Source organism: Anarrhichthys ocellatus, unplaced genomic scaffold (genome assembly GCF_004355925.1).
Source record: "Anarrhichthys ocellatus isolate YVR2014 unplaced genomic scaffold, GSC_Weel_1.0 scaffold26, whole genome shotgun sequence".
Taxonomy (NCBI): Eukaryota; Metazoa; Chordata; class Actinopteri; order Perciformes; family Anarhichadidae; genus Anarrhichthys; species Anarrhichthys ocellatus.
The window spans coordinates 2,728,918-2,752,631 of NW_022280056.1; the positions used below are offsets into that span (position 1 = coordinate 2,728,918).

General features: G+C 45.0%; 1 protein-coding gene across 15 annotated transcripts in view; it reads left to right on the plus strand.

The window, feature by feature from the left end:
* The window catches only part of srcin1a (SRC kinase signaling inhibitor 1a), a 92,930-nt gene that overhangs the window by 32,350 nt on the left and 36,866 nt on the right, over positions 1–23,714 (plus strand). For 10 of the 15 annotated variants that reach the window (XM_031861935.1, XM_031861938.1, XM_031861949.1 and 7 more), the window contains exons 1-3: positions 12,579–15,966; positions 17,449–17,478; positions 18,341–18,687. In XM_031861935.1, the coding sequence (XP_031717795.1) occupies positions 15,714–15,966; positions 17,449–17,478; positions 18,341–18,687 (630 nt within the window). In that variant the 5' untranslated portion in view covers positions 12,579–15,713. Of the gene's footprint in view, positions 1–12,578; positions 15,967–17,448; positions 17,479–18,340; positions 18,688–19,546; positions 19,914–23,714 lie in introns of those variants that run through there. The other 5 variants (XM_031861943.1, XM_031861942.1, XM_031861945.1 and 2 more) reach the window with 3 other exon arrangements.

Consider the following 23,714-nt stretch of genomic DNA (forward strand, 5'->3'; position numbering starts at 1 on the left):
TGTGTGTGTGTGTGTGTGTGTGTGTGTGTGTGTGTGTGTGTGTGCGTGTGTGTGTGCATGCATTTAGAATCAATGCCAGGGGGGGTGCAGGGTTCACACAGTCGGACCAACTGAAACACACACACACTCGTTCAAGAGGTGCACACTTTTAGCAGAGCAGCATCTGCAGAGATTAAAAGTAGGCGAACTCGTCTTACTCTCTTCATCCACCTCCTCTTAACTCGCCTACACTCTTCACGAAATGAGTGTAAAGGATTCGAGGCAGCCGGAGAATAAGCAGTGGGAGATCAAAATTGATCAGCTGACACTTGTCTTTGTGCTGCGATTTGTTTGGAGGAGACGCACGTATGCTTTGCGATGGATCATAGATGATCTGTAGGTGTGTGTGTGTGTGTGTGTGAGAGAGAGACGGAGGAAGCTTTCTTACTTTACGACATCTTTCTTACCTACTTTCATGCGACAGTAAACACTTCAGCACTGTAGTTTACGATCTTTTCATCGTTGGTTAATGTGATGGCTTTTATGTGACCAACACTTCAAAATACAAAGATATTCAGTCTGCAATCACATAAAACAGAGAAAAGCAGTATTTTCTGATCGAATAAGCAGGAATTTTCCTTCATAAATGAGATTAATCAATTATAGAAGATGCTGATGCTTCATTTTCTGACGATCAGCTAGATTACCTTTAGATGACCTCTCAACACATGCTAAACCTTACAGATTGTCCACTAAACCGAAGTTGTCATTTGTGTCGGTAACAAGTACGGGTTAAATTAAGAGATGCGTCTTTGCTCGGCCTCGTTTCTCTCCGCGGTGGAACTTGAATCTCCGGATGTGCACAGTTTGTCCCTTCCATGGAGAAGAGAAGCGAGATGCGAGGGTGGAATTGGTCGTGAAGAGAGAGTAGACGATGAGGAGCTGTGGCAGTATTTCTGAGCGCTCCGTCTTACGCTTGAAGTGAGGTTTTCCCTTTGATGTATTCTCTCTTTCCTGTAAACTTACATTGGAGCGACATGAATACTTGACCTCTGACGTCGGCTCCCTGTGTGTTCACCACACACGTGTTCAAGTTATATTTCAAATCTATCAGAAAAGGCAATCTTCTTGAAAAATTGTTTTTCTTTAGCCGCCACACACGCGCGCTGTTCTTATTAATGTATGCGCCTAAAAAAGACAGGCCTTCATCTCGCTATTTCACTCTTCTGCCCGGGAAAACTTTGTGTCCGTGAACCCACACAAGGATTTGTTTTCTATAAGCTGCTCAACATTATGCCACATAAAGAAGATCAATGTCGTCATCTCAATTTCTAGTGTCTAAAACGCCTCAAAGCTGAATCAACCTTTCTTAAAGTGGAAATTATTCGAATTTAGATTATTTGTTTAGCTAAAACCTTTTTGGTCTCAAAATAATCCAATATGATAAACTAAGACCGACTTAATACAGCAAAACACACAAATCCCCAATATTTTCAAATCAACAAGATGCTGTACTTGGTTTGTTTAAATGAAAACATTTTGTTTTTACAAACTCAATCATGTCTTTTCGTCCTGTTCGCCATTACTCATGAAATATGAGGACCAGCTATTTATTTGTGATGATCAGAGAGAATACATGAAGACGTTAAGTGCAGTAAAGTGTGTGTCTTGACTTGCTGCCAGTCAGCAGAATGTTATTTCCCCCCCATTGGTGATGCAGGATGACCGTCAACTAAATGTACCATTGAATGAGTTACCTGCCCGTCTGCATCACATCCTGTTTGAACATGAGACAGCATTAAATCGCAGCATTGTGTAATTATGTGATTTATTTCTAAAACCTGCTATAACTGATTTATTTTTTAATAAAGTAAAGATACATGTGTGTGAACGTTTACGTATCGTCACCTTTAAGTTGATATGGCACACAAACAGCAGTTACAAAGCGACATCATCGTTCATTTGGAGCTGTGTTTCTGGTCCAATACTCTCGCGTAGCTCCGGTTTTGGTCTCCACCAGCTCCTGAGGGAAATATCTGGCTCATTTAGCTGCTAAGTGCTCCACTATGTTCACTAGCTAGTCAGCTGTGTCTTTCTGCTGTTTGGTGCTTGTCATGTTCAGTGGGTTTTTGATTTTCTTGCTGAAAAACAGCAGAAGACGACGCGGTGAGAGCAGTGAGAGTGAAACAAAACGGTAAATTTGCTGCCGGACGGCTGAACAATGATCTGAAACTCACCGACAAAGATACATCAAGCCGAGGAGAGCTGCAGATTCGGGTGCTAATTATCTGTAGGTTTGTTTCTACAAGAGACCTTTCACATTGTTTTCACATTATGTGATACATGGTTGCAGTATATCAAGGATCTTTAGCAAATCTATCTGCAGTTAAATCTTGTTATAATAACGCTGGTGCTTTAACGTATGGAAAATTATAAATGTTTATGTCTGTATGGATTGTGTCACCGGGGGAAATCAGATTAGGTGGCAGTGAGGACTGAGACAGAATCATTACACCAGTCATTAGTAATGATCCGTCAGTTAAAAGCAGCTATTGGCCGATGGCTTCAGGTGGGGATTGAGCCGTGGCTCTCGGCCTCCTTCGTTCATTTCCCCGGGCTCAGTGACAGCTTTATGTCCCGATGATCCACAGCGGGGCCACGCTGAGGTCAGTAGGAGGGCACCTGGGCATCATAGGTTTTTAGAGGATCCCTGCTGACGCTGAGGGAGACTGGATTTGTGGAGCTTGAAGTAGTTTGTGTGTGACGACACGAAGGCAAAGCTGTAGCTGGAGGCGCCGTCTACAGATGGAGAAAATGGATCGTTTGCGCACATCTGCTCCAACTGGCCAGAGGGTGAGCAGCAGGTCAGAGACCGAAAATACCCAGACGTCAGCTGGAGAGGAGAATGGTGGGGAGAGTGTTGCATTTTTAAGGGGCTAGTAAGGAAGGGATGCAAATAAGAGCAGAGCAAATCTGAGAGAGACAAAAGGAGTGGGAGAACATGCCGTGAGTGGCTGACAAGCTTTAAGGCAGGAACTGGAAATATCTCAAAAGCGCCCAGCGAAGCATGAAGAGCTCGGAGAGAAAAGGTGGCCGAAAAAAGAAAAAAAAGGACATAATGGAGGAAGGTTTAGCTTTTGAAAAGTTACAAACAGAATAACTCGAGGTCATTTTGGTGTCAGAGACAATCATGCTGGAGTGAGACAGACAGTAGATGGACTGATAAAGTATTGTGCTTGTTTGTTTGTTTGTTTGTTTGTTTGTTTGGGGGGGGGGGGGGGTCCGACTCTTTGTCAAGCTGTCCGTCTTCCCTGAGTTCTCTTCTGAGATTAATGTCCCACCGTTGAATCCTGGACTCCCTCCTGTCAAACGCATGCTGCAAAGCCTATTTATAAGCAGACGCCCGCTCACAATCCCTAATGAGTCTCTGGGAGACAAATGGATTTGGAGGACACCTTACAGAAACCCCGGCTTCCTCCACTCTGCTCCCTCTCCTCCCATCATTCATTAAGCTTTCTCTCCGTCTCCTGTGTCCAAACATCCTCTTGTCCCACTTCTTCCTGCTCCTCCTCCAGTTTTCACCTGCTTTTTCAACACTTCGTTGAAACCATACATTTGTCTCCTCTTCACCGACCTCTTTCTGCCAAACTCTGTATTCCCATTTTTTCTCTCTGGCTTTCTCAGTGTCATCCACCTCTATTCTTAGCTGCCTTTTTGTCTCTCAGTCTGTCAATCTCCATCTCTCTCTCTCTGTCTCTCAGCTAGTTGTGAGTCAGTGCTGGTTTCCACTGGATTAGCCATCGGGCGGCTCTGCCAAGTGCTCTGGGCCTCTGGGACAGAACACTTAACAATTGTCAAATTTTAGTTTCATTTTTAGTTTCATTCCAGCCGGTGGCCAGAGGAAAAGGAGCAACAATCACTAATGAAGACATTTGTTGATGTCTGTGTTTATATTAAACGGGGCTATATTCTCACTTGTCTCCCCAAAGGAGTCCTGCTTCAGCTCCAAAGGCGTGGTAGCCAGTCTATTTCTGGTAGAGGCAGCTTTCCAGTGGATGTGATTGGCAGCATGAGGCCTGAAGGCTGAAGGAAAGCATCCAATCAGATCGCCTCTAGGGCTCATCATGAATGCCATTTTAGCTATATGGTCGATGTTAATTGGTGCCCTGGGTATCGCTGACCGGGAAATGTTGGCATATCTGCATAAGAGCCCCGTGGCTATTGTTCCCATCAGACCATACAGGTATGTGACTAATATTAAACCAGCAGGAGATTGTTGATCGTAGCATTTAGCGTTTACAAGTGATACATTAATTATGGCATCAAAAAGTGCATTTTGATCAAACCTTTCCTGAATGCTTTTATGGTTAAATCAACCGAGATAAAAGGGAACGCTTCTGCTAAATGTTTGCTGATTTCCTGACATCACTTCAGTGAAAAACAAAGCAGAGTAACCAAAGCGCCCGGGTGGCATTTTAACTCTTTTTATTGGATTGAACGATTTTGACTGCCTCAGCTTCGATGTGGCGGTAGCAACATTCGCTAATCCTCGTGCTGCTGTGGTTAAGCCGCTCGGGAGTGAGCCAAGACGATCAAGGTTACTCTGGAAGGTGACAGAAACTTTCCTAAGTTTCACCAAGCAAAACTGCAATTTACAGCAAGAAGCTCTTTTGGTACGCTTCTAGGTTTCATTTTCCTCTCAACGCATTCATTTCCATTTAACTTGTCCAAGCCTGACCTGCGGTTGGCACCTCTCCTCTGTGGGTGGAGCGGAGCGTCCGCCTGCTCGGTTGTTTGTAACACCGGGCCTGTCGGGAGGCTGTCTGTTTGTTGCAGTGGGCGCCGTGTTGTGTTGGCAGTGACAGCTTGTTAACGTCTAACTCGTCATCTCCTCCTTTCTCTTTCGTGCCAACTGGCTGCTCCACAGACACTCATGCATCCATCTATATGGCTGCCCCGCCCCCCCCCCCCCCCCCCCCCGAATGAGGCGCTCCAAACACATGTAAGCGCCGATGGAGACAAGAGATAGAGAGATAGGGAAAGAGGCATGACAGGGAGGAGGAGAACGCAGGGTTGAGCTGATTCCTTTGATGCATGTGCACAAAGATCAATGGACGCGTGATGAGTGAATGGAAAACCCTGCATCCAAACACAGCCTACACACATGATACATCACTGCATGGCCGTTAGTGTCTGGACATCGAGGTGTACAGCAGCCAACGATACATGAGAGGCAGAGATATGATGGATTGATGGATGAGCGGGATGCACAAGAGTCAAGATTATACGATAAATGCAGCACGAGACATTTCAAAAGAACAGGACATGATTGGGGGGAATGCAAGCATACTGTAAGTGAAACTGAGTAACAGCAATACCAGATGCAGAAAATGAAATTATATATCATGGGAAACAAATCAAGCAAAGCATACTTGATTGAATATTTTCATTATCCATGTTTCCCAACAATAGGACATAATATACTCTCTGTTTTCAGAGGTTGGCATTCTGACCCTCAGAGGGTGAAGTGAAAGTCTCTCAGGTGGTGTTTTCGTGTCCTCTCCTCTGTAACGGAGACAAACAGGCAGCAGAGGATGATAGGAAATTGCGAGGCAGAAGGTGGAAGGTGTTTTTCCCGAGCTCCTCCTCGGCCCACTTTGTGATATCCTCTGGGGACGGGTGAAACAAGCAATTACTCTAACACCCCACTAGGGACTGCTGTGTGCCGTTCATCTCCTCACTCATTCTGGGATCATCAAGAGGCGTCGCAGAAACCTCCCAAACAGGCTGGAATGCTAGATTTGGGATTTCATCTCTCATCCGTGGCACAGTTTTCATTTGACTTCAAATACAGATGGCGTCTTTGTATTTGTGACTCTGTTTTCAACATGTACACGCTCTGATCTATCTCTCCTCTTAGATCAGGGTTTAGCCGTTAAAAGAAAATGATTTCAAAAAGATGAAAGACGGGAGTTTTAATTTAGATTTCTGTTAACTTCACAGCCCTCCACAGTAGTTTCCTGCGAGGCATCTCTAGGAAAATCCACCACCGACCTCCCATCCTCTGATTCTCAATCCGTCCTCCCTCTGATGCCAGTTGACAGGAAGCAGTTTGTTCTGTGACACATGACCATCAGCATCATAACACACATCTGTGCCATGTTGACTCGACAACTCGTAAACTCCGCCGCCTGCTTCTGCCACATCTGTCACTGGCCGTGTCTCTCACCATCGCGCTTGTGCAACCTTACATGACTGCATGCTTGTCTGACAAATGTGTGTGTGTGTGTGTGTGTGTGTGTGTGTGTGTGTGTGTGTGTGTTGGGTTGCGAAACAGCTGACCTGTTGCCAAGGCGACCTATCTGCAGTAGCAGCTCCTGTCATACTCAGCTAAACTAATGTCTGGCTGCTTCGATTGATTCCTTTTCTTTATTTCTTTTCCAGTTTCTTGGAGGTCATTTTTTTTGGCCTCCTTCTCTTTTAATTAAAAAAAGGTTCTGTTAGTAGAGTTAGAATTACACAAAGAGGAACATTGCTACCGTCATTATTTAAAGAGAATCAGCATTTCTGTGAGTAAGTGTCTCCCTTTCCAGGTAGCAAACAAGAGAGGATGATTGTATGAACAAATCTTATTTTGAAAGGTTAGAAAGCCGTTTACTGACGAGGACAACTAGTGTTGTAATCAAGACCCCCTAGACCTAGACCAAGTCCTGCCCAAGACCAGAGTACCGAGACTGAGTCAAGAAGACTTTGACCACCAAGAATAGTGCAAGTCCCGCATGGCATGACACACTTGCGATAAAATGTAGAACATGCAAAGCATAGACAATCCTCAAAATGTATGTAAAAGATCCACATTGTGTATGTGTATATATATCCATCCATCCATCCATCCATTATCTGCCGCCGCGCGTCCTACTCAGGGTCACAGGGGGGCGGGAGCCGATCCCGGTTGACCTTTGGGTGAAGGCCGGATGGATCCTGGACAGGTCGCCAAGCTATCACAGGGCCGACACGTACTGACAACCACTCACGCTGACATTCACTCCTACGGGCAATTTAGAGTCAACAAACTGAGCTGCATGTCTTTGGACCGTGGGAGGAGACTGGAGAACTGGGGGAAAAAAAAAAAACCCCACACTGACACAGAGAGAACATCCTCCACAAAAACAATAAATAAATAAAAAAAATATTCAATCGGCATTGCAGAGGAATTTAGTGATTTCCTCGCAGTCGTGGTCTTGACCAGACTTGAAATAAAATCCTCTTTGTCTGAGACAGAGACAAGACCGATCCAAGTATGCTTAAGAAGATGCTTTTAGCACTTCAAGCTTGTTCTGAGGTTAATTCATTGTCTCTGTCTTCACCAAGTATCACCCCCATTTGTGCTCTTCAGTTTAACCTCTGCCCCCCCCTCCCCTTGAGGTTCTCCTGCTTGGCCTTTGTTTGCAGGGCCTCACCTGGTGCTGCACAGGTTTCAGTCCTATTAGTCTTCCGCACGAGATGACGTCACCCGCTACTGAACACTTCAGAAGTCGACTATCGAGGCTAGTGCTTGTATTTAACATCATTTTTAGTACAATGACACTTGCGGATGTTAGAACCCCATTAAATGACAATGCTGCTGAGTGAAATGCAGCCAAATCGTGTGCCAGCTGGGCTTTTGTCGCAGCCGAACTCGAAACTCATTTTTCTCCGTTTCACTGGCCACAGTCGCTTCTGTTTGGCTGGTGGAGCCGAACGCGTCCTCTCTTTAACGATCCCCTCGTCTTTCGGCACCCCTCCATCGTTCTTGCCTACATCTGTTCTGGTAAATCATTTAATCAGCCGGTGTAAGTGATGAATGAGATGAACGAGTTTGTAGTGTGATTCACCACTTTGATTGATAACCCGTGGCCGAGGCCTAACTAATCCGACAACAGATGTGTTCCCGTGGGAGAGTGCTCGTTAGGTTAGCCCGTTGGCTCTGTCTGCAATGAGAATGGCAGCATGCTAATGCGACGAGAGGCTTGGCAGCAGGTCTGCTGGGAGAGAAAAGGCAACAAACTACATGTCAGAGCCAGCTCAGTAATCCTGCCCCGTAAAAGAAGTAACCTGAACTGTGCTGCTCCACCAGCAGCTGAGATCCCCTTATTTAACCGGCAGCGGTGACGAGATTTACTGCAAATTACACATCATTACACGATCGTTAGGAAACCTTAGGCTCCCAGTCTTAGCAGCACAAATCGGGCTTTTGGCTTTCCCTCCGCTGAAATGATATTAAAATAATAATAATCTTGTTTTGGTGCTTACGTGTTTAATTAGACACGAGAACAAGAACAAAGAAAAAACATTAGATGCCATTTGCAATTACCTTGCATTTCTACCGCAGCGCTGTTTGTCTCTTGGTGGAACGTGACAATCAATCAGGTTAATTCAATATCAGGTCTTTAGCGAGCTTTTACACATTAAGATTGTTTGTACCCTCACATCTTAAAAGCTCACACTTCAGTTGTAACGGTTAAACACCTTATCATAACAGTTGTTTTGTGTGCGCCACCGTAAACCTATTTATAAAGTTGTTTGACTTTTTAACAGCTCTAACTCTGGTCATTTATTTATTCTATTATCCGCCTTGTCTGATCATCGCAGTAAAAAAAAGAGATGATTTCCATCCTGTGCGCGAGCCTTGATTTATTTAATGTTAGGTCTCTTTTATTTCACACCTCTTCTCATTATGTACCTACTGGTTTTGCCTCAAGGGGGCATTTTAAGAGATTTAAAACTTGAAGGGTGGTTGCTGCAGTGTCGTTAAAAAGTCATCCCGGCTCTCACTCTCCTACATTCAGTTTAGAAGTTTTGGCACTTCTGCTTTCCTACAGACAGTCTTGGCAGCATGCCTTCAGAATGCTGTTGTATAATCAGCCTGATGCTGTCAGGGTGTTGTCCTCTGGAGGAAAGAAACCGTAAGAGGCTCTGACCTGTCCGGACTCGGCTTAATGAACCTCCAGTCGGTGATGCACAGTAACAAGAAATACTCTCTTACTCTGTAAATAGGCTCCCCAGAAACTGTTGTTGTTTCCAATTACTTTTCATTACATTTTAAAAGAAAAAATATTTATTTTATTCATTTAACTTGTATGTCTACAGGGCAGGTTGGTTTAGTATGTATGTTCTTTTAGAGCAATGCCCTGTTAACAGCTTAATAAAATAACAGCAACGAAGGCGGACAGACACATTAATAAAGCAGGACTCAGACAGTATACAATGCATTCTTCATGTTCTCTGTGCTTTAATGCCACATGTACCGTAGATCAGTAGAATCATGTGAAACCATTTATATGACTGTGTATGCGGGCACAAGACAAATACAAACGTGGGACCGAGACATGAAACCACAGCTCCATAGCTCCACAGTGCTACCTGTGGTACCTGTGGTACCTGTGGTACCTTTGAAGCTGCGCTGATGGATGTTTTTCTACCGGCCTCTTGGGGGCGGAATAATAACAAGCTGACAGAAACACAAGCCTGACATTCATTTTATAGAGTTCTAAAGCCAAATGTGTAATCAAACAATTACCTATTTTCACACAAAGGACACAAGGAGAAATATTAATATTAATTTAGAGCAACAAAAATAAAAATGCTAATGTTGAGACTGAACCATAACCGTAAATCTGTGTGAACTAAAAGAAGCTGTGCAGAGCTGGGTGATAAATCTCTGGGTTCAACACTGCGAGCGACCCCTTTCACATTACGTCTAATCATTTGATTCATTGTTAAACATATAGATAAAACATATAGCATAGTGCAACTTTAAGTAGGCATTGCAATTCTCCAGTGTGGATTCCAGCCATAACACAGCCCTACTGCACACACACACACACACACACACACACACACACACACACGCGCACACACACACTCACACACTCAAAGCAGAGAAACAGGAATCGTGAAAAGATTCATAACTTCCTTTCCGCCCTCTTCCTCAGGCGCAGCCCCCCCTCTTCATAATAACCCGGCTCATCTCATGAATATGCAGTCGCTCCGTGTATCAGCTCAGATAGAGAGGACTTCTTAAATCTCCCATTTAAGATTTTCTTTGCTGCTTAAGCTACTCCACCAAATTTCACCCCATCACTCATATTGCAGTCAGTGGGTGCTTTGCTGATTTTTATGCGCCAATGTTTATCTGGATGTCTCTGTGTGTGTGTGTGTGTGTGTGTTGTAAATATTACAGGGCCTATGGGACAGATAATGACCTATTAGACCGGAGTGATTTAGTATGGAGTCCTTGGCAGCCATCACAGGGGTCTATTACCAGCGAGCGACCTCCTCACGAGTGTTTTTCTGCACGCTTTTCTATTTTTGTATTTATCAGCCGTGGCTCGTCCTCAGTACAGTAGCTTTAATGCAGCTAGAAGGCCTTTAATGTGCGCTCCTTTCCTTTCAAGTATAGGGCTCTCCATGTGGCTCATGCGTGTTCTGAGGGAGATGTGTGAGCAAGATAAAAGAACAGCCGGCAGAATCTGATTAGACGAGAGTTTTCGTCCACCTGCCTCTCACAGAGTTGGCCTGTTTGCATGATAAGCGGTCGCTGATAACCCCTCAGGAGAGTCTGTCTCTGTCCCTCATGTCTCCCTCCTCTACTCTCTTTCTTTAAAAGGAAGAACTTAACTTGTTTGCTCATCTTCAGTAATTATTCAATTAAAAATAACAGGTGCTACTTGTGTACTTGAGAGATGGACTGTTATGTTATTCACTGCATGCTTTTTGTTGTTGGTCTAATTGGAGGCTCCTATCCTATTATAAATGGAAAAATGTAGCAAGGGAAATAAACAGCATTTTTTTGTATTTGACTAATTAAAAATACAGCATTGATAATTACAAAATAGTTTTAAATCAAGACAAATGCCCCTATTTATAAACCCCAGTCCATGGTTGTCATAGTTCAGTGTTCAGTGTGTTCATTTGTGAGGAAAAACAGTTGGATGGTGACGATTGTTCTTTTTATTCTTTGTCTTGTTGCTGCGTTCATCTCTTGGCTCGCTGGCCCGGCTGTGAGCTGCTCAGCTGAATCCATTGAGATTAGCTTGAAAGCTCACCGGGCACATCTCCGCCGAATTCAACATGTACAGATAGATGTTTGTGTGTTTTGCCGTCTCAATATTGTGGTTTCTTTATGTTATGTTGTGAGTATGGGGGGGGGGGGGGGGCTGTTTCTTCAGCATTGCTTCGGTTGATCTGAGTCCACTGTGTTACAGTAATACTGCAGACTAAAGGACGGTTATGTAGAGTCAGCTGCCTTGAGCTGGAGGTCCTGGATTTGAGCTCTTGTTCCATGAGGCTGATCTTTAACTAACACGTGGGCGGGGTCAGACAGGGAGAGACATTTCCAGCATTTGTGATCAATAAGGTGTCATAACAAAACATCAAATATTTGATTGCTCTGCACATTTGTGCGCTGCCTCGCGGTCCGTGTGGCAGAAGACCAAGCGTATTACTTTGCCCCGTCGGTGGTTGTGTTGTCAGCAACAGCCTTGTCAACAGTGATGTCGTGGTGACTCAGGCCTGACGGCTGCATTTGTCATTCTTACTCACAGTGTGAAACACCCACACCTTAGTTTATGGGCTTTGATATTAGCAATATTTGGTTTGAACTGAAACTAAATGAGAAAGAATCTAAACTCTTAAACCACCATCACCATGAGAACCTCAGTGTTCATTTTAAGTTATTCGGTTTCATTCTTTATCCATAGGTTATCTCTTGTGGGCTACTTAATGGCTCAGCTTGAAACCATTTTTCTCATATTTTTGCATGGATTAGTGCATTTAAGATTACTTCTATATTCAAAGTCAGAGCATAGTTTTCCAGGGTTGTCTGTGTATTTTCCTGGTTTTTTAATGGTTTCCATTCACTGTCATCTGGTGTACAACTACTTCCAGAGACATCCACCATACGGAAAATACAATCTGCTTTTATTTTGGTCAACGTTTGATCATTTTTTCAGGCAGAGAACAATACAAACTGATTTGTATTACATGATGAAATGACACAAGATGTTGACAACAATGACTCCACTTATATGTGGTTTAGATAAATAATCTAAAGCGTGTGAAAACACTGGTACGGTGGAGCTTTAGACAATGGGAAAAACAATGAGGGTTGATTTATGCTGCACTGCATCCCCCCCCCCCCTGCAGTGCAGCTCTTTGACTGAGGCATCTGCCACCTGTGACGACCAGTCAGCGCTGCGCCCCGCGGAGATCACAGGTCAACTGTGTGAAGAAGCTCTGTATGCAGGCAGCCATGACGTCAACAAACGTCTTATTCTCCGTCTACCGTCTCTTAAACTCTTATTACCTCCGCCTGTCTCCACCTAGCATCTCATTGACGGCAGCGTCCGCCTCCCCAGTGAGGTAAACTGAGCAGCACTGATGTAACGAGATGTGGCTCGAGGGTCTTCTTCACACCCAGTGTGCTGTAATGTGCTGAATGACCTGGTAATTAAGAGGCTCTCTCACCTGCTGCTCGATCGCTGTTATTCCAGGAAAAGATGTCAAACAAAGAATGTGCATTACTGTACGCCTGCTACCTCCACCCCCCCCCCCTTTTCTGTCACATTTATATATCATCTCTTGCATTTATCCTCCAGTTGAAAACACACATTTGTGTTTCCAGCTACAGACGGCCCCAGAGATGTTGCCGTGGAGCCGCGGCGCGCTCGATTTGTCTGAGTGCGTGCCTTTTGTGTATTACCAGGTGCTTTGCTGGATCCACATTGCTGCTGCGATTTTAACTTGGCTGCCTACACAGTATTCCCCAGCGCCTCCCAGGGAAACCACGCTTAGGGGGGTCGGGAGGGTGAGGAGAGAGAGAGGCAGATGATGGATAGACAGAGGAGAGCAGCAGGTGAATAGATGGGCACTTCACTCCTTGTTGTGCACGGTTTACTGATCAAGAAAGCGACAGATTGCAGTTGTCTCCGTCAGTTTTTTAGGTGAGGCAGCCTGATGCCGTCTCACTGTCTTGCCCCGTTACTGCGTCCAGCAGCACAGACACGTTGGCGTTGACCTTTCTCTGCCCGGCCGTCAGTTTCACCCCTTTTAACTCTCCTCTCCCGGCACAGCGGTGCCTGGAAGCTCTCGCAGATTACCTTAATGGAGAGTGCACATGCCTGCTGGTTTGTCTTTTTACCCGGAGCCTCACTGTTTTAAGTGGAGAGCAAGCTCAACGCAGCGAGATAAGAGAGATGGAAACAAAAAGTTCCTCTTTCAAGTTCGGAGTCGCTCTTCTACCAGCTATTCATTGAAATCCGAACGTCTACTATTTGCACTATTCAATTTCAAGGTTTGCGTGACAGCTCGCAGTCAGTGAGACGGGAGCCACTTACCAGTCCTCTTTGCAGGATTAGTAATTATGTAGCAGGGGAAGTCGTTGTAGCTACAACAGCCGGCACACGAGCTGGTTTCAGTGTGTTAACTTCACCGTCTCTTCATGTGGCTTTTGGGTGATGATTTAAGCTCTTGAACTAGTTGGGTCTTGAGTTGTGACCTGCAGGCCTGATTGGTGTTTTTTTTTCAGAAGTTTACATTTAATCCTGCCTCATCCTTCTGGTTATTTGTTTTAACTGTTCCCAACGGAGCTTATAGAGTCGCAACAGCTGAAGGCCTCACAGATTGACTTATTTCCTGTAGCCTGTAGCCTTTAATAGACGTACCGGATTAGCAGTTTGCTGCACTTCTCCTCGATTATTTTTACCTCCTTCCCTCCTTCCTCCCTGGTTAATATTCAGCCGGTCTATCCGCCCTGTGCTGTCACGGCCGGCATCCCACAAGGAGCCCTGCCGTGCTTGCGGTAAATTAGGCTGTGTATCGGAGGGAAGAGCCGTGCCTGGCCTTCCCAAACCATCTGCATAACGGCAGAACTTCTGGGGAGGACGCCGCACGATCAGGGAAACTAAATAACATGGGATGATAAAAATATTCACAAGAAGAACGAGGATAGATGTCTGAATGCTTGGTTTAATTATAATAACCAGTTATTAAACGATACATTTCAAATATAGAAGTATTGAGTGATGAGGAAGAGTCTAAAAGAGCTGTGCGACACGAATAGCAGTAAATTACATAAAAACAAGAAAACAGTTACATATTGACACACAACATGATATTTTACATTTCATTTTAAACTCTCAACCTTCAGACATCAATGCTTCGTCTCTACCAGCTGAGCTACCCGGACTCAGTATTATTATACTGCTGTCAAATTATTTTACAATACAAGTTTTCCTTTCTTTAGGAATCTGGTGGCGTTCATTAATATGAAGTTTGTCTGCTGAAATGAAAATGTCTTGCCGTCATCTAGATCATTTAAATCAGCACAGCTGAAGAGCAAACACACTTCAAAGTTGTCTTGACACGTCGAGGACGGAGCGTTCTGTTTCACCGAGTTTCTTAAACTGGCAATTTCTTTTTTCGATTTATTTCCTTCTTGTTTATTTATTCACCGATGCCACTTGCTTCCCCTGATGGCTGACGGTTCACAGTCGAGACTATTCAAAACACAGCGGGAGAAGACCTTGTGCTGCTCGGCAAGTGCAGAGAGGTGAGACAGGCAGCATTCAGAGAGCCACACTTCAAACTGTAAGGAACACTTCACAGACATAAAGCCCTCAAAAAGTACTTCACCCAAAGTTTTACCAGTTTCTACTGAAACAGTTAGCCAAGTAAATGATTACTCAATCAATATAAAATGATTAAACTATTTAGATAATGAAGGAAACATCTCATTTCACGTTTTTCTTTGTCATATATATTTATCCATTTTGGACAGAAAGCATTTGCATCCTCTCAAGTACATGTTTTATTTCAGACACAGCATTAATAGTTGTGACTCATGTCGCCCCGAGGTGCAGCTGCATATGTGTTTAAGTATGGAGTGAAAGCTGTGAATTTAGATTTAGCTATTAAAGAATGTTTGCATATGTGCAGTCGGCAGCTTTCTTACGGTTCTGCGAGACTTGAAGCCTCTCTTACACCCCCCGACTCCCTCTGACCCACTTGTTTAACATGCTCGAAATATAAAGCTACGCACGCCTGCCTCTTCCAAATCCATCAAAGCAAACCCGATCCACTTTCCTGCTCACCTCCTGATTCTCCATACCAAATGTCCATGCATACGATTTGCAGCAACTTATCTTCCCGAGTTGAAAGTCCAGTTGATCAGGTGACTGTAAAGGGAAATAAATCCCCACCTTTCCCTCTGTGTGCTCCAGGATGTGACTGTGATGATGCAGAATATTATTATGGATGTGTGACGATAGTTGTTGTGGGTGAGTTGGCAAACACCTCACGTCACGGACTAAATTTTCCTCCGTGTATAAATAACCGACTGAAGGCGGCAGAGACTGGTGACTCAAACAAAGTGAAAAGTTGAGAACGTGGCTCGGTGGAATGCAGCACGGATCTTTATAACTGTGAGAGAGAATGTCTGTTGATTGCGATATAAGAAATAGATGCAAAAATCCATTTGTCTGTGAACCAGCCTCCCCTGGTGGACGGAGATTTTCGGCTTAATGTGCTTTGCATAAACCCAGAGAAACAGCACGTGGAGTTGGCCTGTGTGATCTGAGCGTATTGGTCGTTGGAGGGGTGGGGGTTGTTCGTTTTTTTTTTTTTACCTCGCTTGTTTGTCTTGTCTTATCTCTCAAGGCCCACAGTAGCGGACTCCCTTTTATTTCGGCAGGTTAATGCTCTGGACTGTGCTCTCTATCTTGGCAGTGCAGCACAGGTCTCGTTGGCCGGGGCTCACACATCTCATCGCTTCTGATTGCGGCCTCCCGTTGTCACCCAGGTCTTCTGTTATTTCCTTGACCAACGTGCATCTTTTCCTGGAGGTTCTTAGTCTCTGTAGTTGCTGCAGACCCAGACTCGCTGACAGACATCGCTTTCTTCCTGTGATAGAGCGGTCACCAGGAACCCACCCCATCAAGGCTCCTTTATGTAAGTTCAAATGATGCTGGCGTCGCGTGGGCTCGCACAGATTGTTTTGGCTGTCAGGGTTATTGTCTGCCAGCTTATGTGGAAATATATTGGCTGCGAATGACGAAAGCGGAGACGATAAACTTGTTCCCATTTTCTGTTCTCGCTCTTCTGCCCACACAACGTTTACTCCTGCAGTGATCAAGATGACGGCTTTGCATACAGCTTCGGAGAGTATATCCACAGACTGCAGTTTGGAAAGTTTTTAGGCTCTATTCCAAAGAGATGCTGATCTTTATAAAAAAGTTTCTTTTGGCAAGCCATGGAGTTGTATATCATTTCAACTTCTGTCAGGCCCTTAACCTTCTGCAGTTGATGAATATAAATGTATAAATATATTTTCATTCTCTTCTCAGCTTTATGTTTATCTGGAGGCAGCGTAGCCTACTCAGCTTTTCGCGTGTCGTGGATGCTCAGTCACAGTAATAAGCCTTAGTCTATAGGCCTATAGCTTTGTCAGCCATTTGTAATGGGGCCCTTGAGTCAGGTCCTTGTTAGCTGATGCACAATAACCTCCCGCCTAATGAAGTGTAAATCTGGGAGGCTGCGACGGGGGCCAGATGAACACGGCCGGCAGCCTTGATGTGCAGCGGAGAGCTCAATGCTAATGCTATTAGCCAGGAGGTCAGTCCATTTCACATCACCCCGTGCTCAGTTTATCAGCGCTTCATAATGGGGCTGGATGTAAGGGCACGGTGTTGAAACGGTTGATCGCACTCTGAGTGCGCTATCCTCTCCAGCGGATGGATAGAATGAGAGACGGGTTCACAACAGTAGTGCCGTTTGATAGTTGGATTAACGGCCGGACCTTCTGCCCTGAACAGGCTTCTTCTGTGTTGAAGTTTGTCCACTGGAGAGCGTCGCAGCTCCGTCGGGCCTCCGTCTGGCCGCTCTTCCTCCGCGTTCATTAACAGTCCATTTGTTGCTCCGGCCCTGAGGAGCCGTCCTCTGCTGCTTACTCACTCAGCTCCTCCTAATGCTGCTGATGAGCCTTTAATGTACAGATGGTCCGCTTCATGCAGCTCTATTAAGCCTCAGCACTTTTTATACTTTTAGTTTCACCAGGTTTTTTATTGTATCCATCTCTGATGTTATTGGTTTTTCTACGTGCTTAAAGTTCATATTGAATTAATAAGCTATTTGGTCAAATATGAAGGACTGTCTTGTGATTTCTGTGTAAAAAGCATGATATTCAATATTCATTTATCATCCCGCAGGTTATAGTAGGACACTATTAGTATTCATAGCAAACCATCTCCCCGTATGTTAACCCTTATCAAACATCATAATGCATAAATAATGCATTAACTGATTGTAATTCAGAGAAAGTGCTCCTGTCTCACGATAGCTCTTTTCTGATGGTCATGTGAAGTGTCCTGGCGTGTTTGCTTGCACATCTGTGCACAAACACACAAATTAACCCTTCGCATGTTTCTCTTCTAGCCAACTCCGGGGCCTGTTTCCCTAAGCAAGGTAACTCACCGGGCGAATGGCTCCCTGCTCTTTTCATCGCACTTTGAGTTCATTCATTTTTTCCAGTCACATTTTATTTTTATATTCTTTTTTGTGCACCCATACATTCTCCTACCGGCTGTGTCCGTCTCCCTTCCTGTTCGCCGTCATCCTCGGGCTGTGTCGCCCGTCAGTCAGAGCGCCGATAAAAGGCCAACGGCCGTCAGAGTGATGCTCCTCCTTAAAGGATGGACAGCAGAATCAGTAGAGTCCAGACAAGAGACAGTGAGAATATGTAGAGAAAGTGTCAGAGGGTGTCGGGGGATGGAGGGAAAGCTCAGATAGCTGAACAGGAGGAGCGGGTGAGAAAGAGCGAGAACCAGGGACAAACATGAAGGAAGTGTTCCTGACTGACTTTCAATCACCACAAATTTCAGTATTTAGTTTTTCTCTGTTTCCTAAGAAAACAACGAAAGCCACTTAAGACAACAAGCATATCACAATGGAATATCCGGCAAGACAAACGTTTGAGCCTCTTCCTTTGATCTATCGGAGAAGCTTTTTATTTTTCTTCCCTTCAGAACTTGAAATCAATAATTCTGCAGGGAACTGCTTCGTCCTGGTGGCAAATCTAACATCCCATTTCTCTCTCTCTTGCTCTGTCTCTCTCCTGTCCACTCGCATTCCCTCTGCTCCGTTTGTTTCCACCTGTGTGTGCCTGCTCTGTGCGTGTGTGTACGTCTCCACCCTGAAATCTTTCTGCACGCGTGTGTGTGTGTGTGTGTGTGTGTGTGGGGATTCACCTCTTTTTCTTTTCCACCCCCTTCCTTCTTTTCTTCCTTTCCTTTATCCTCCCTTCCGCTCTTCTGTCCTCGTCCCTCAGATGCCGAGCGTGGTGGCGGTCACATGATCTCGACAGATGACTTGGAGTATCCGCGAGAGTACCGGACTCTGGGCAACAGCGCTCGGCGCTTCTCCAACGTGGGCCTGGTGCACACGTCGGAGCACCGCCACACCGTGAGCGCCGCCCAGAGCCTGGAGGCCCTGACCAACCTGCACAAGGTGGACATGGAACGCAAGAGGGACGCCTTCATGGACCACCTGAAGAGCAAGTACCAGCAGCAGCAGCAGCTGCAGCATCCGCATCACAGCCCGCACCACAACCCGCCATCTCCCTCGCCCTCCCACGCCAGCATGAGGGGCACGTCAGAGCGGTCTGCACGAGAACAGGTACGCAGTTCACCGCCTCATGAGGGATTTATTGTCCTTCAAAGGAATTGTGTCTGATAATATTTATCAATACATTTCATGTGTCTGTTTTTCATTTGGAGATACGTGACTCGTTTGGCGTTCGGTACGCGTTTCTTTTGGCGATCAAACTGGTCAATGTTGTCATTTTGGGGACAGAAAATAGTCTGCATACGTAGAGAGAAAAATAACACTTAATAGTTTGGGTCCAGTCAGGCAACAAAAAGTCTCTTGTCGGGTAACTTTCAGAGTGAGAGCAGCACAAAGCTTCACATTGTGCTCATTGAAATAATTGAGAGACGGAGAGAATAAGTGAGGGACGTCCGTCAGGAGGTCTTTGTGTTATTAGAGTGTCGAGCTTTTCTTTGTTTCACTGCTGCCAGGACCTGCAGAACGTCACAATGCTGTTGAGGTGTGAAGGAAGACGAGAAGTCACACACATCAACGTATTAAATGCAAATGCAGTTATCTGAACTTATCAAAAAAAAACTGTTCAATTCAACGTGACGTGACAGAAACGCACACCAGGAGACAGGACAGAATGAAAGGGAGCGAGGGTGAGGGAGCGAGGGCGGGTGAAAGGCAGGTGGAGTCCGTAGTTGCCGTGGCAACCTCTTTCCATAAATGGCAAGTAGGGATATCGCGTTGCAAAGGTCAGGTTGTGTAGAGAAGCAGGAACTGCACGATGATGAAGACCGAAGGGAGAGAGGAATAACGAGGCAGACTGTTAAAAAATATATATCCAGGAGACTGGACAGACCCTGAAGTGACGGGGTGTCTTCTCTGCACGGAAGGAGGGGAGGGGGGGGGGGCGCAGAGCCCAGGATTTCTTGTCATCTCGTGGATGTGCAGAGCGTGGACGGCGAGGGAGGCGGGGGGGAGGGAGGAGCTGGAGAGGAGCGCAGCAGCCAGTCAAGCAGCCCGCTGCTCAATTAGCCAGCACCAGCAAGAGCCAGCCACCCATCTGCGAAGGAGTTAATCGGCTGGTGTTGTAATGAATTAAATAAAGAGTTTCCGCCGCATGTGCTACTGGAGAGCAAGAGAGAGAGAGAGACAGAGAAAGGGAAAGAGAGGTAGACTGAGCGAGGGAGAGGGGAGGGAGGGTTAGAGAAGCATAGTGAGGGAGAGACGGGTAAAAACACGATGAGGATACGCTGCACCTGACGGACAGCCTGGGATGACCGGAGTGGTGGACAGGTGCACTGCAGGTGAGACGGGACTGGAAGCTTGAAACTGGTAGCTGGATGCTGTTGTAGAGAGGTGTGTGTGTGTGTGTGTGTGTGTGTGTGGGGGGGGGGGGGATAAGGACATGCCAGCTGGGATTACATTCCACGCCTGTTGTGTTTATTGTGGTTGTTGTGGTGACGGCGTGCATATGCAGCAGGCTAGACGAAGGCTGAGTGGACGACACTGTAAACTGTACACAGATTATTTTTGTGCGTCCGGCTGAGCGTTAATTTGCTGTGCAGACGAGTGTAGGTTTTTTAGAGAGAGAGAAAAGGGCGAGAGGCTGCGGTAACGTTTGAGATGGCAATCTAGACCAGAGGATTGAAGGGGGGAGAGAGAGAGAGAGAGAGAAAGAGAGAGAGAGAGAGAGAGAGTAAGAATGGTTGTGGTGAGGAAAGGGGGGGCGGGGGTGCAGAGAGGATGACGACATGAGAAAGAGACGGGAGGTGGAGGAGGGGTGGAGTGAGTGCAGCCTGCTTTACATGCCGGTCAGGTAACGCAGCGCTACACTCTGTGAGGCTACGTCCTTCACTGTGCACACACACACACACACACACACACACACACACACACACACACGTGCCTGTGTGTAAATACAGGGGAGTCTGTATCGCATTTTTGCCCCTCAGCCCAAAGTTTAATCTGACATCTCAATACATACTCCAGGAACACTGTGTCATTTGAGATCAAAGCATATTTAATACCACAGGATTTTAATGATGACTAGATTCATTTGAGCCAAGAGTTTCATCCGGGAGGTAGCCTGTCAACGATTGACAGTAGAAAACCATGTCTTGAATATAAAGTCTGCACAGAAGAAATGGATTCAATTCAATCGTATTTATTTGTACAGCCCAAAATCACAAATCTGCCTCAAAGAGGGTTTTACAATCTGTACATCCTCTGTCCCAGGACCCTCGCATCACAACAGGAAAAACTCCCCCAAAAAACACTTCAATGGCAGAAATAAAAGCAGAAACCTTTGGGAGAGCAACAGAGGAGGGATCCCTCTCTCAGGATGGACAGAAGTGTGAAAGATGTCATGTGTACATGACAGAATTACAGCACAGTCAATGCATATGATATAAATGATTCATAGAGTGAGAGTAGAAAGCAGAATAATGATTGAAAATTGAAAAGGGACGGTTGCAGTGGTGACTGCCAGGATGAAGGGTTGTTAAGCTGCAGTCAAATAGGCTCTCTGGAGTTTATGCTCACACCCTCTCAGTGCCGTATTTGCGACTCAAAGTCCAAGTTCAGTGTATCTGCGGTTGTCAGCGGAGCAACGGTTAAAGCACCACGAGGCGGTGAAGAATGAATGTGTTTACTTTACTTGTGAGTGAGCCTCATTAAAGCAACAAACAAGAGAAACACTGGCAGAGGCAGACACACCAGACCACAAATCACCTCCGCACCATTAAAGCCAGCCCTCAGTCATTTAGCTTTGTGGGGAAAAATACAATTATTAACGATGTCTGAACAAGTGAACAGCAATTATTTATGACGCGCCGATGGAGCTGCTGAGCCGCTGTCAGTTCAGCAGCTTTTCAAGGACAACGCTTTACTGGCTAATGACACAGAATGATCGGGTAGTCAAGGCCAACTCGAGTCCAACCTCCTGTATGTTATCCCTGAAAGTGAACCACTTTACTACCATGACCTCTCACCCCTGAGTCTTACCGAGAACTAGCTTTGTGACCCTCAGAGGAGGTGAAGATTTACCTGCATAAAAACTTTCTATGAAGACAAACAGCTTCGCTTTAAACTACGTGATAATATAGTTTTTTTAGAGCATTATATTTTAATTTAATTTTTTTAAAGGTGTTTTTTGTTTTAACCCATGATGGAGAGTTTAATCCTTTAATCCTCCCGACATTAAATTAATTAATACGACATTAAAAAAAAAGTAGATAACAACTAGCTAGGAGACAGAAATTCTCCTCAGCGTCACATCAAAGACGTGTCTTTAATAATAATTGCTTTGACATATTTTGGTAGAAATGTATATGCTATGGGGGAAAAAAGAAGCGTGGGTGGAGATTATGCTCCATATCGTTTTGAGTGTCCCACTAGGCAGATATATGCACTGTGTTTCTTTTTTATTATAAACAGCACGGCCACATTAAAATGCCTGAGAATAGCTTCTAAATTTCAGAATGAAGGTTAGAACATTCACTTGGCTCGGTTTTATATCCCAGATAGATGACTTGTAATGGGTTTCATTATGTTGCTGCTATTGTTCCCATCTACTAGTGTTATTATACACCAACTACATTGTGTCCCATTTCCATCTTATCGCTCCACTAATACCACCGCTATTAACTCCAAGCAGGTTTTAAGTACGTAGTGCGTTCACACTGGAAAGGTGACTGAGTTTGACTCAAAGATGCAAGTATGCAGATTTAATCTGCTTGATTCTTGAGCGGGCTGTCGCGTTGCATTCGTTTAAAGACGCGGTGAGCAGCACATTAGCAGAGCAGCAGCTTCAGTGCTTTGTTTGGTGAGTTCTCACTGCAAAAGTGACAAATAAAGTAAACTTAAAACGGTGCAGGAAGTAAATTTAAAAAGGAGGAGCTGCTTGTAGATGGGAGGTAAAGCAGCTTCAGGAACAGAAAGTAAACACTGCATATTTGGAAAACCCTTTTTGACGTGTCTTTTTGAAGTCTAACCGGCAGTGTCATCCTGTTAGTATAAAACGGTTAAATATGTTGATTTCTTGTATAGTTTGGGGCGTCTGTGGCTCGGGGGAAAGAGCGGGTCGTCCTTTAATCACAAGGTTGTCGGTTTGATCCCCGGCTCCTGTCGTCCGCACGGAGACACTGAACCTCACGTTGCTCGCCGGGCGCCCAAAATACTTAGGATGGGTTAAATGCAATGTTCAACGTTCATGTATATATGTGATGAAAAAATAAAGTTTACGTTGTTTCTTACTAACTGCAAAACAGTATACTTTAAAAGGCGGCGCACACATTTATATACAGTAAGTATTTAGTGTAGAATTGGGACACGGCTACCATAAAGTTTGGAGTTTTATTGGCGGTGTCATTTCAAAGTCAAAGTTTGATTCAAATTTGTACAAAACCGCACTTCTTGCGTACCCACTGCCAATTGTTTTGTATATAGTACTTGCAGAATACTATTAGCGTGTAGTATGGAATTGGGACACAGCGCTAGGCTTTATAAAATCTGTGTTAGACCAAATGTTACTTAATCATGGGTCTTTGGATTCGTGTAACTATAACACTTGATAATGTATCAAATCCAAGCAAGCAAGTTGCACCACAGTACATTAAGAGAAGAGAGTCAGAGAGCGAGAGAAGAGCGTAAAGTGAAAGAGACCGTCAACGAATGGCATCGGGGCCAAATGAGGGGACATTAAGTGAAAGATCAGATCACAATAAAGTAATAATCGGCTGAAAACGCTCCCTCTGATGCTCCTGTTTACTGAAGTAATCGAGGCTTTTCTAGAGACAGTGTTAAAATGGAAAGCTGATGATGAAAAACCTCCAACTATCATAAATCAAAACTTGCCTGTCACTTTTTTTCCCTCCGTGCACCAGGAAGATAATGTGGTTCCTGCAGAAGGGACTGAAAATTGCCTGCAGATAAGAATAAGAACTAGAATAAGAGTTTGGATTAGAATTAAAATTCATGAACTCTGCCCAATCTTTTTTTAATTTCTCATGTCATTTTTTGCCTCGGCCTGGTTTTGACTGTGGGGTAATTCTGTTTTAATGGAAAGCTCACATCCCGAGGCACCTTTTCCTACATGACCGGGCAGC